The sequence below is a fragment of the Podarcis liolepis genome, assembly GCF_965112155.1.
Source record: "Podarcis liolepis genome assembly, chromosome: 1".
Classification (NCBI taxonomy): domain Eukaryota; kingdom Metazoa; phylum Chordata; class Lepidosauria; order Squamata; family Lacertidae; genus Podarcis; species Podarcis liolepis.
Window position 1 is genome coordinate 116,967,756 of NC_139554.1, and position 13,273 is coordinate 116,981,028.

A 13,273-nucleotide genomic window follows, 5' to 3' on the forward strand; every position below is an offset into this window, starting at 1 on the left:
ATTTTTAAAATACGTGTTACATGTAACTCAATAAAATTATTCAACAGGAATTCAAAAACTTTATGCCTAATATCTCCCTGCATAAATACTTGATGACTAATTTGGAAAATAAAGGGACTAATTTGGAAAATAAAGGGAGAGAGAGGCATACAAAGCAGCTGGTAACAGGTTAAGGCAAATGCTTACCAAAGTCTTATATTTTCTTTCTGAAAACAAAGAAAAGCTTTTGCCACCCTCTGTCTGTTTCTCTGCGACTTGACGTTTTGTCCTTGAACTTCGAGACATCTATAAAAATGAACAGGGATATAAATGCAGTCGGGTCTTTTTTTAAAGAAGTGTGCTATAGAACAGGCACGTCCAACAGGTAGATTCGTGATCTACCGGTAGATCACGGGACGTCTGTGGTAGATCACAGACTCCCCACAAAGAAGCTAAACTTTAGCTCCCCTAAAAAAAGCTCAGCAACTATGACCTGAACCCCCCAAAATGGGGTAGATCACTGCTCATTTTTAACTCTGTAAGTAGATCGCAGTCTCTTGGGAGCTGGCCACCCCTGCTACAGAAGATTTAAAAGTTTAACACAACCGAGTAGCTGGAGCAGGATTTATGCAGGAGAACTGAATTCTGCAGGTTTGTCCAAAGTATATACAGCAGCAGCATCACCACCCAGTTTCCTATATGCACTTTTTCTCAGGCACTCTTGCAAAGACAACAACATACAGCCTTCTTCCAGTTGCCAAAGAGCTGCAATAAATCCCTGCAATGTTCGGACAGGCAACGCTTATTTACCTTAATTCCCAAAGGGTTTATTTCATTCCGAGGTTCGCACTGGACTTCTCCTAACTCTTTGGAGTTGATAGATACCAAATACAGCAGCCATTTGCCTCCCTTGATTTCTTTTGGCCACAGGATGTCCAAGGAAGCTGTGCCAAATGTTTTCAGCGGCTTGCCCAAGTTAATTATCTGTCAAGAATATTAAAAACAAAACAAACATGCATTTTCTCATGCAACAAGACATTATCGATATTGGTTGTGGTTTTTGTGCATACCGCCCTTCATCTGCAAATCTCAGGGCAGTTCCCAACATAAGATTCAGGGCCGGATTTCCGTATAAGCAAAACAAGCTATAGCTTAGGGCCCCACTCTCTTGGAGACCCCCAAAAAGTTAAAGGGAAAAAATCTGGATGTACATTTCCAAAACGTAAGATAAAAAACAAATAAAATAAAACCTACCTACAGCAACAGTGTTTTGTGTTGTGTGGGTTCCTATGATGTAAGTAATAGGCCCCGCCTGCTAGCCTGCTCCCAAAAATATCACTGGTTTGCTCATTTCTATATATAGGGTGCCTACATTCTGCATGGACTGGTTGCACAGCAACATGTCCAAATGGCTTTGGATACCTATTAGGTCCATAAATTACCATATATTCAACACACAAAAACAGCAACAATTTGTTGTTGACAAAGGACAGCTGGACATATAAAGGGCCCCATGACCTTCAGTAGCTTAGGGCCTCATCAAACCTAAATCTGGCCCTGATAACATTACAAAACAAAATACGTTGTAAAAGGAAGAACAACAACAAACCAATAACACACACACACACACACATCTGCACATTTAAAAAGATATAAGATGTCAACAAGTCAAAGGCCTGGTTGAAAAGGAATGTTTTCGCTTTGCGCCTAAAGATGTATAACGAAGGTGCTAGAACTATTCCTTCATATATATATAAACTTACTCTGAATTCATATTCTATTAAGCTGCCAATGTCCTCCTCAGATTTCATAGCGCTTTCACCGATGACGTTGCCTCCAAAGTACACCTGGGCAGGCTTAGCCGCCCTGTTGTTAAAAGAAACATCACATTTTAATGGCCATCACAAAAGGATTGTCTCTAGCATTGATTTGTTATGCTAAATATAAGACACTTACCCTGTGAGTGACAAAAGCAGTTCAATAACTACTTTAGCACTAGCGGTAATTGGATCCAAATTAACTTGATTGCTTGTTCTGCAACAAAAAGGAAACAAAAGGACACTTGTTTTTTCTGCTTTGTTTTTAAAACCACTAACCATTTCCATGTCATAATTATGCCACATTCACAACCAAGTCACAACCATTTCAGAATATTTACAAGCATTTGAAAAAGCAACTAATACTTAAAAAAAATTAAAAATCTTACGTCTCCAATTTCAGATTAATGTCCAAGTCCTTGGTATCGACATTGACTTTACTTGTACTTAAAATCACATAGAATGTAACCTGAGAAATGGGATAAATGCAAAGTGATTAATATATACTAGAGACATATCAATTTTTGCTTTATGTACTAGATAGGTAATTCTGATAGATGTTTCAAGGGGCTGGCAGTCATTGGCTGGATACTTGAATTGACTGAAATGTTCAGCAAGGTGTTTAGGCCACATATGTTTTTTCATTGTCCTATACTGAAATATTTTTGGCAGAAGGTAACTGAAACTATCAACAGAACTGTACGGAACAGCCTTACATTTATAGAGCAAAATACTCTCTTGAATGATATACCTAGCACATGGAACCTTATGAAAGGGCAATATGAATGGACTCTCTGTGCCCTTACCACAGCAAAAAGACTGATATTGATAATTGGAAAAATAAAAATGCGGCTCCCTTCTACGATTGGATTGAAGACTTACACAAACTCACAACAACTTGCATATGAACACAGACTTGCCCTGGACAAATTCAATGATATTTCGAATCCATTCTTACAAATACTGTAATAGGTTAAGATCTGGTGAAGTACAAGAACAACCTTGTAAAGTATAGTTTGGGACGCGGGTGGCGCTGTGGGTTAAACCACAGAGCCTAGGACTTGCCGATCGGAAGGTCGGCGGTTCGAAACCCCACGATGGGGTGAGCTCCCGTTGCTCAGTCCCTGCTCCTTTACCTTTACCTTTAAAGTATAGTTTGGGTCCCCCCCTTTATTTTCCTTTCTACGTGGGTTCTGTTTCTTTTCTCTCTCTTTTATTTATGTCTCACCATGTTTAGTACACATATAATTATGTACTTTATGAACTTTCAATAAAGATGTTTATATTTTTTTTGAAAAATGGTGTTCAGGGGACACCAAGCTGGAGCAGAGGGAAGAGCTCTGCCATCACTCCAAGGGTGGAGAATCCGTTTTCCCCACAAGGCATTCCAGGGATGGAGACAGACCCAGGAGCCAGTCCCACTTCCATCACTTGATTACCATGCCAGCTCCAGACCTATGTGCCCCAGAGGCAGCTTTGGTCTCTCCTGCCTCCCACTTTGGCTGGCATGAGTTAACAGGGCTGCAGGTGCAGTGATGGCTATGCCAGTCCATCATGCCCCCCAATGCCTGGCTGGGGTTTGGGTTGCTCTGTTTACTATGGTATAAATAAAGGTAAAGGGACCCCTGACCGTTAGGTCCAGTCGTGGCCAACTCTGGGGTTGCGGTGCTCATCTTGCTTTATTGGCCGAGGGAGCCGGTGTGCAGCTTCTGGGTCATGTGCCAGCATGACTAAGCCGCTTCTGGCGAACCAGAGCAGCGCATGGAAACACCATTTACCTTCCCACCGGAGCGGTACCTATTTATCTACTTGCACTTTGATGTGCTTTCGAACTGCTAGGTGGGCAGGAGCAGGGACCAAGCAACGGGAGCTCACCCTGTAGCGGGGATTTGAACCGCCAACCTTCTGATCGGCAAGTCCTAGGCTTTGTGGTTTAAGCCACAGCACCACCCACGTCCCATATGGTATAAATATAATGCCCTAATTTTGTGCTTCATTGTTTCCGATCTTTTCTTTGACATATCAACTGTAAGATGCTCCTTCACATTACTTTTGATTGCTATTATAAGTTTCTGTCCTGACTAGATGGTTAATGAATACCGTATTTTTCCGTGTATAAGACGATGCTTTTTGCTTTAACAAAAGATAGGCAAAAATTGGGTGTCGTCTTATATAGTGAATGCAGAGGGGGGACGTGTGATTAATGGCAGCAGCAAGCAGGAGATTGGCAGTGGCAATTGGGCGGGTGACTGGTGGCTGCAGCAAGGCTTGCTGGCGATTGGCTGTGGCAAGTGGGCAGGCGATTGGCAGCTGCGGCAAGGTGTGCGATCGGCAGTGGCTGTGGCAAGCAACCGGCAGTGGCAGGCAGGCGGGTGAGCAATTGGCGGAAGTGACCTCCCCCACCCCACCCCAAAAAGCTAAACAACTTAATTTCTTACGTTTGGGTTAAAAAAAAAATAGGGGTCATCTTATACATGGGGACGTTTTATACACAGAAAAACACAGTAGCTTTTTGGGGGGAGTGATTTTAGCTTGGAAGAAAAGGAGCACATTTCAGTTATCAGATGTTGAGTAAACACTGGTTTTAAAATACAGTGGAACTTCGGTTCTCCAACGTCTCCGTTGACGAACATTTTGGAACCAGAACACCAAAAACCCGGAAGTAAATGCTTCCATTTTCGAACACGCCTCGGAAGTCCAACGGCTTCTGCTGTGTATTTTTCAATTTTCTCAACTGAATTTGCCAACAGGCCTTTGTGCCTCGGTTTTCGAACGCTTCGGAAGTCGAACAGTCTTCTAGAACGTATTACGTTTAAAAGCCAAGGTACCACTGTACACCAGACATTGGCTCTATAAGAAAAAACCACTTACGGAAGAATTTCTCTTGAAAGGATTTCCAAGTTCACAGTCTACTTGAGATCCGTTTGGATTAGCCCCGCAGGTCAGTTGTTTCTCCTGAGTTAAAAGAGATTGATATTTCAATGCAAAGAGTTAAATGAAATAACGAAAAGGTTCTTTGAACGTCCGCATCACCTGGGACTCAGCTACATTAGCAAAGAAAAAGCGTTTTACGTGCGTTATAACACGGCGACACGAGATGACATTGTGGAGTCCAGTGTTTCACCAACGCGATTTCCCGTGATAAAGTTTACAATGCGTTTTCCTGAAATGCTTTTTTTACACAGAAACAGAACTTACCGGAAAGGCTTTCAGCTCCCTAAAAGCAGAGTAAGTCAAGCTATCTGGAAAGGTAGCTATGAGTCTAGCTTCATGGGCATCTTCGCCATCTGCCTCAGGATCTCTTGGGTCCGACGGATTGTTTGTCACTGTGATTTCAAGGGCAATGTCTTTTTGGTCTTTGAGGACAAGCACTGGAATGTTGTTCTTACTAAGGACACAGAACGAGTCAGGTTTTAGGGACTGGCGGGAAGAAAAGCCTCCAAGGAGCACAAGCGACTTTATTTTCAAAACTGGTATCCTTAAAGACTTACATTGGTAAATAGGAAAATCTGTCTTCATTCCCTTCTTTGGTGCAAAATCTGTAATGAAGCTTCAAATTGCTGTGGCAAATATTGTCTTCTCCACAGCCTTCTTTCAGGAACTGCACCTACAACGAACGCAAGTTTAGATTTGAAACAGCATCGAATTTAAAGAATTACAGCCACATAGGAAACAGAGGAGGTATAGTAATCTTGTGCCACGAGCCACTTTTCTGGTCTTTTTCCGCACAACACCTAAAATCAATCAACCCAAATAGTGCTGTGCCAAACTTCTACACCCAAATATTTATGAGGTGCAGAATTGGCTTTCAAGGAGTTTGAAAAGCCTGACAATGTACCTATTATGACTCTTGTCATATATATACCGTATTGGCCTGAATATAAGCCTCACTTTTATTTCAAATTCTGACTGAAAAGTGCGGCTTATATTTGTGACCTTACAGTATGCAGCCAGGAGCGCGGGGCAAACAGCACCAGGAGCGCAGCAAAGTGGCGCCCGCCCCGTGTGCAGTTCCCTGTCCTCTCCTCGCAAGGCTGGGAAGCGAGAGAGCAAAGAAGGGGAAAGGCCACCCTCAACGCAGCTCTCCCCCCACCCATGCAGCCAGGAGCAGTGAGGAATGGAGTGGCTTATTTTGGGGTATTTTTTCTTTTTCTCTCTCCCCCCCCCTCCAATTTTAAACATGCAGCTTATATTTGGGTGCGGCTTATATTCAGGCCAATACGGTATATCTGTCTACCAGCTCATAACCAGCTTGGCCCCCTGTGAATTTTGGATTAACAGACAGCGCACATCAACAAGCATGCAGGCGTTACAAATGCAGATTTCTGAATTGTTACTCAGACAAACCTTTCCTTCTTTCTATGTGTTTCTGAGACATGGTGCAAAATGAACAGATCTCAGGATTGAACAGGCTGGAACAGATCTCAGGATTAGAAAGGGAAGGAGGGAAAAACTTACTTCCGCATTAACTGTACTTGGTTCATTGGAATTTAGAATGGGAAGAAGTTCTGGGAGCGACCGCCCTTGTCTCCTCCTTGACTGAGAGCTGGACTCGGAGCCGTTTATTGCGACGCCAACTGTTATAGGAATTGGACGCAGTTTATCTTTGATATTTTCCTAAGAGATACATACATTTGAATTATTAGCACACAGAATAACCCCCTGCTGGGTTTGGCAGCAAATATCCTGGCTTCAAACTTACTGTGTTCAGCTTTCACGAAGGCCCCAGCCTCCACAATGCCATCACTGTGACAACATCTCGGTTTCCAACATTGGCACATTAGTTCAACAGGCTAGGGCCATCCCACAAATACTTAACCTAAGCATTGCCAAACTATTTATGTATGTGACAGCAGCAGCAGCTAGGATATTATATGCGCAGAAATGGAAAGAAGAGGAGGTTCCAATGAAGGAGGAGTGGCTTTTGAAGGTAAAGGACTATGCATTCAAAATGACGAACTTATTATAGAGGAATGGAGGCCTTTAGTGGACTATTAAAAAAATATATTTAAGTCAAATGAAATGGTGGGCAAATTCCTTGCTTGTAACACCAAAGGACGCAAGCAAGGAATTTGTTCCTAGGGTGCTTACATACATGCATAATGTTTTGATATTTCTATCATATAACACCAGTCTTGAAAGGCCTACACTGGCTCCCAGTATGTTTCTGAGCACAATTCAAAGTGTTGGTGCTGACCTTTAAAGCCCTAAACGGCCTCGGTCCAGTATACCTGAAGGAGTGTCTCCACCTCCATCGTTCTGCCCGGACACTGAGGTCCAGCGCCGAGGGCCTTCTGGCGGTTCCCTCCCTGCGAGAAGCCAAGTTACAGGGAACCAGGCAGAGGGCCTTCTCGGTAGTGGCGCCCGCCCTGTGGAATGCCCTCCCACCAGATGTCAAAGAGAAAAATAACTACCAAACTTTTAGAAGACATCTGAAGGCAGCCCTGTTTAGGGAAGCTTTTAATGTTTAAAATGTTATTGCATTTTAGTGTTTTGTTGGAAGCCGCCCAGAGTGGCTGGGGAAACCCAGCCAGGTGGGCGGGGTATAAATAATAAATTATTATTATTATTATTATTATTATTATTATTATTATTATTATTATTATTATTATTATATTATGCAAACTCCTTTTGCCTGAACTAAAGAAACAAACATGAAATTATTATTCTGGGCAATGATTAGAACATGCAAACTCACAGAGCTCACAATAGCTGGCATACATGTTGTTCACCTGTATGTTCACAACAACTCTGTAAGGTAGTCTAAGGCTGATGGAGACGGACTTGCCAAAGGTCACCCAATGGGCTTCATGGCTGTGTAGGAACTTGGCCACAGGTTTTCCCAAGCCAGCTTTCTAATCACGGCATCACAGCGGATCTCATATGTGACCCACAAGCTGGAGGCCACCTCAAGTTCACCTGAAAGCGTATCGTTGGCAAAACTAGACCTGAATGGGGCAGCATTAAAAACAGAAGCCTCTGGGCTTCTCATACCTGCAATACGAGTTTTTTTGTCACACACTCTTCTTTCTTCTGTCCTTGGAGAGTCACACTCCCACTCAGCTGATCGGAGAGTCGCTCAAGAGACTGCCCTCTGGAAGAGAGTCGATCGGAAAACTGCACTCTGGACGGCCAGCCCGATCGCCTCCTCTCATTTTCTACTTCAATTGTGTAGTTCAGAACTGAGAAGTGGGGGGGGGGGGGGAGGGGGTTGGAGTGGAAAGAAAAAGAACCCTCAGAAATAGTATAAGGGAAGACAAGTTGTACCATGTTTAATTCACTGCTCTTTGTTTAAATGGTGCTAGAAATCAACGCAGTTCAGCCTTCCTAACCTAGCTCACTCTAGATATTGCTGGACTACAAATCCCACCATCCCTGCCTTGGGGGCTTATGGGATTTGTAGTCCATAACACATGGGGAGGGGCACCAGGTTGGGAAAGGCTGGTATACTATCTTACAGATGTTGTACATTAGCCCATTTTTTCCCTGCCTTGCCCTGGAAGGCAACAAGTTTTATTTTATTTTTATTTTTTTAGTGTTTTTTTATAAACATATCAAACACATACATACTGTATTTTTCGCTCTATAGGACGCACTTTTTCCCCTCCAAAAATGAAGGGGAAATGTGTGAGCGTCCTATGGAGCGAATGCAGGCTCCTTGGCTTCAGCAATAGCAACGCGAAGCCTCCCCCCGCTCTCCAGAGGCTTCGTGTTGCTTTTGCTGAAGCCGCCTGAAGCCCCCGGAGCACAGGGAACTCCCGCTGCGCTCTGGGGGCTTCAGGCAGCTATCTGCAAGCCTTCGGAGCGCAGCAGGAGTTCCCGCCTGAAGCCTGGAGAGTGAGAGGGGTCGGTGCACACCGATCCCTCTTGCTCTCCAGGCTTCGCTTCGCTGGAGAGGCGCTGCACAGTTTTCCCTCTCTGCGCAGCGGCCCTTCAGTGAAGCGGGAGGAGAAATGGAAGGGGCTCTGTTTCTCCTGCTGCTTCGCTTAAGGGGCGCTTAGCAGAGAGGGGGAGAATCCCCCCCCCCCGTTCTCCCCCTCCTATGGTCTGGTGCGTCCTATAGAGCGAAAAATACTGTATATATTTACACAGTACACATACATAATACACTACCTTATTTTCATAACATAAAACATACCTACATTACTCTATATAATACCTACCTATACTGTACATATCAACATACCTACACACCTAGGAAGGCAACAAGTTTTAAGACCTGGTCACCTTGCAAGATGCGCCACTGAGCTGGCTTTGTAAGGATACAAGTGTTGAACTTCAGGCATTTTTGCATGAACACGTGAAGTTAAAACAATGCAGAACAGGGGATTGCAAAAAAAAATAAAAATGGGGTCTATGGACACATTTGCAAATGGGAAAAATTGTTGTGGGAGCTACACTTAACGATATGCAAGTATCGTTATATCATAGCAACTTACTTAGTTTGGGGTTGAAGTCACTGGAACTAGCTGTATACTCAAAGCAAGCTTCAATGTTCACGCTGGAAGAATTCAAGAGCACAGAAATAAACTTCAAAGAGTTCAGCACCGGAGACATTTCACCAAAAGCTGCTGGAATCTCGAGAGTAAATGCATTGCTTCAGTGCCCACCCTCTATAGTCAGGTACTTGGTGCCATAAACACATCTTCTGTCATCTTGAGGCCTGGTATTTGCATTGTCCCAAGAAGGAAAAGGGAATGAGACTGCTATGGCCAAGCCCTTGAAATCCTTGCTGCTCCTTTGCCTCTTCGCTGCCACTACCCCAACTGCTCTAAGCAAGTGATCAGTAGAGCTGGGCGATATATACGCCATACCAGTTAAAAGACAACTGAAAGCAGCCCTGTTTAGGGAAGTTTTTAATGTCTGATGCTGTTGGTTTTAATATTCAGTTGGAAGCCGCCCAGAGTGGCTGGGGAAACCCAACCAGATGGGTGGTGTATAAATAATACATTATTATTATTATTATTGTTATTATTATTATTATTATTTGTTTGAAACCGGTATGGCGTTCAGATCACAATACCGGTTTCAGACAATTTTAGCTGGCAATTACCAGCTCATCCACTCATCCATCTAAGCGATGGGCAGGGTTTGCGACCCGGCCCAGAATTCCCGAGCCTGGGTAACACCCCACTTTGCTTGCTGGACCATCGCTCCGCCCCCTCCCCGGCTAGCCAATCGGATGCAGGCTGGGGGCGGAGTGAGGGCCAGGTAAGGGCAGGCTCTAGCCAACCTTCTTCTAGTCGGTATATTGATAAATCGTCTGAAACTGGTATGGCGTCCAGATCGCGCTACCGGTTTCAAACAATCTGAGCTGGCAATAGCTCAAGTTGCAGGCGGAGCCGAAGAAGGTTCTGGAGGAGCACCTTCTTGGGCTCTGCCTGCCTGCGTCTTTAAGGAAGCCCCCCGCCCCTCCGGCTTGCGTGAGCCTGAGTGGTATTGGTACTTGCTCAGATGGGGGACAGGACGCTTCCTGCCCCCCACCTGAGCAGTTTAACGAAGCCCTGATGTCCCTCCAGCTTGCTCAGTAGGGCTGGGTGAAATATCTCAGCTGTTTCTTCTTCCCGTAAGGTGGTGGGGATAGGAAGAAGCAGCTGCGATACATTCCAGACATCATGATGTATCAGCGTACAGTGGAACCTCATTGTTACGTACTGTCCTCCTTGCAAACGCTGCAGGTTACGAGCTCCGCTAACCAGGAAGTAGATGACCCTTGTTGCGAACTTTGCCCTGGGCTGTGAGCGGAAGTCGCGTGCGGGCAGCGCGGCAACAGCTGGAGGCGCCATTAGCCAAAGCTGGCCTCATGTCATGAACAGTTTCAGGTTACAAACAGACCTCCAGAACAGATTAAGTTCGTAACCAGAGGAACCACCGTATTGCGGTATAAAGCTGCTGAGATACCACAATGTTGAAAACCGGATGTCGCCCAACCCTAATGATCAGGGGCAAGAACAATGAGAACAAGTGCTTGCTTGGTGTTCTGGGCAACGGTAGGGGTTGGTCCCAAAGAGAAAAGGCAATGGTGACTGTAGCAAAAATGGTGACTCATGGAGCAGGCGCACTGAGGACACCTTGCCCAAGGGTCTTCAAAAACCTGGCAGCGTGGTCTCCACCATAAAAGGTTTGTAGGGCTCCAGCCTTGAGCTCCAAGGAGAAGAAGCCAGCTGAGACCAGGACTGCCATGCTGGTGGTTCAAAGCCCATAGAATCAGAGACTGGTGGTTCAGAGCTCACAGAACCTGAGGGTTGGACCCTTCAGAGCTGAGCCAGGACCCTCACAGTCCCCTAAGCATGGCTGGCCAGAAGAATTGGGTGCCTTCCATATTACAACACTTGCCCAACGGTACAGGGAAGATGTGCGCCTGTTGAGCGGCCACAGAAAGGCAAAGCAACGTTCCTCTTCAGGCCGAGTCTTTAAGAACTGTGGCCTTCAGGCTAGGAGAGTAGATATTGGTAAAGACGGCGAGGAGGAAGAGACCCATGAGGCCCTGCTGCCTCAATAAGTGAGAGGGATGGGTTGGAGCAATGGTCCCTTGCTTCCAACATTACCAAGGCAACATGGCAAGAAGAGGCAGTGTTGTAGCTCTTAAACAATACAGGAGTAACATCAACAATCCAACCTAACCGGTAACAGTGTATTTGCAGGTTGGCATAGTAACCTCCCATGCGGTGCACCATATAGTGGAAATTCTCGTGCATATGTAACACATGAACGTTTGCCAAAACATTGAAACAAATATTAGGAGTTCAACGGCTTACCAAATCCCACTGGGGACTTCACAGTTCTTTTTCTTTAGGTCTATTCTGCCGGGGTCGATCTTAATAGTTTTCTTAACGTTCACCACAGGACGCGATCTTGTATGTCAGGAGGGAAGAGGAGGTTGGGGAAGAAACTTGTTATTTCAATGAATGAAGGAATTCTTAGGCTAATAAACAGGGAAAGCCCCATTGGGCTTTCTATTTTCATGCTGTAGGATGGAGAGGCTCTGACAGAGTGGCCTAGTTCTTTGCAGTGTGTTAGCACCAAAAGCACAAGAGGGTTTAGAGTAAAATATTTCATCAAAATAAGTTGCACATCTGATAAACAAAGGCTGGGTGACTGCATTTAGAATAAAACTGACTTCTCTTCCTCAGTCCTAGTCTGTCTGTCATTCTTTCTGTCTGTCTCCGTTTTTATGCACAATTATTCCCACAACAGTGGCAACTTAGGCCTGGATGACATTCTCCTGTGTCTGGACTGTTCTACTTTAGGCAGCAGCAGTGGTATAGCGTGGGGTGGGGGCCAAAGGGGCGGTTTCACCATGCTCAAAACTGTTAGGGGCGCAAAATTTCAACACCCATTGCTGCCTCAACACAGCTGCACGGTTCCACCACTGGGCTCCATTGAAAACAGCTTCTATGTGCGAACCAGGAAGTGACCTCTCCAGACAATGGAACTGCTCTTATTTTCTTATCGCTGCGGCTGCGATCTCTTGGGTGACATGGATGTCACTGGGCAGTTGAATGCACGCCCATCTGTTTCCCTCCCGCCATGGAGCCCTGGGCACTGGCAACCCACGCTACACCACTGAGCAGCAGATAGAGTCACATGACTGGGTTGGCCCTCCACAATGGAAAACAATTTCCTGAACACTGACAGACAGACTGACTGACTGTAGGAGGGAGGATTCTAGGCCCCCAACAGTCTGAAAGATACAGTCCAAGACACATTTACTATATCATCATTCCTGTGTCTGAGAGAATTATGCCCAAGTGACTGTGCTCTTGTTCAAGGACTCACTCATTTTAATATTTATGAAAGTTTGGGGCCTCACCGTTCTTAAAAGATGAAAAGTACACTGTGGAAACTCATGCCAACTGTTAAGTCTAGTCTCCTCAAAAATGTTTGGGCTCAGTGGCACATTTGGAAATCTAAGAAACTGTTGTTGTTGTTGTTTAGTCCAACACTTCATGGCCCCATGGAAAAAACTGTTAGGGCACCACAAAATACCCACTTCACAGAAGAAAACTGGTGATACTCAGACTCCCCCACCCCCTCCAAATAAACAAAAAACCTGTGTACACTCCATAACAAATTAAAAAAAGAAAGAAAGAAAGCAGGAAACCTCCTAAGCAAACAATGCCCCAAACCCTCAGTTATTTTTTTACGGGTGACAAAGGAGGTGTCTGAGAACAACCAGGGTGCGACAGGTGCCACATTAAGGACCCCAGAGTCAAGGTTAAATCAAGAAGGCGCTACACACCTGTAAACAGCTACAGAATCTGAAAGAGACCCAACAGCAATATCAGGATAGGAGTTTTTGTCAAGGTCCATGTTTCCGGTGATAGAATAACCAAAGGATGAGACTCCGTTTGCCCCACCATCCAGAATCTGAAACAGTGCGAAAAAAAGGAAATTGTTATGCTGTATTTTGCTACTTGACTGCGATCCATATACACTTTTCTTTGCTGTTTTCAGTGTATTGGATTTTTGGAATA

The 13,273-nt window shown here is 44.9% G+C and overlaps 1 protein-coding gene across 3 annotated transcripts in view; it reads right to left on the bottom strand.

Annotated features, from left to right (window-relative positions):
- The window catches only part of ITGA6 (integrin subunit alpha 6), a 67,186-nt gene that overhangs the window by 13,135 nt on the left and 40,778 nt on the right, over window positions 1–13,273 (bottom strand). For all 3 annotated transcript variants that reach the window (XR_014517654.1, XM_083467886.1, XM_083467887.1), the window contains exons 9-21: window positions 13,039–13,166; window positions 11,555–11,650; window positions 9,236–9,297; window positions 7,791–7,978; window positions 6,255–6,413; window positions 5,288–5,403; window positions 4,995–5,184; window positions 4,668–4,751; window positions 2,186–2,265; window positions 1,936–2,013; window positions 1,743–1,845; window positions 790–963; window positions 187–285 (exon numbers count right to left, since the gene is read on the bottom strand). Coding sequence is in view for 2 of the 3 variants with exons in the window: in XM_083467886.1 (XP_083324012.1) it covers window positions 187–285; window positions 790–963; window positions 1,743–1,845; window positions 1,936–2,013; window positions 2,186–2,265; window positions 4,668–4,751; window positions 4,995–5,184; window positions 5,288–5,403; window positions 6,255–6,413; window positions 7,791–7,978; window positions 9,236–9,297; window positions 11,555–11,650; window positions 13,039–13,166 (1,557 nt within the window). In the remaining variant the exon portion in view is untranslated. The remainder of the gene's footprint in view (window positions 1–186; window positions 286–789; window positions 964–1,742; window positions 1,846–1,935; window positions 2,014–2,185; window positions 2,266–4,667; window positions 4,752–4,994; window positions 5,185–5,287; window positions 5,404–6,254; window positions 6,414–7,790; window positions 7,979–9,235; window positions 9,298–11,554; window positions 11,651–13,038; window positions 13,167–13,273) is intronic.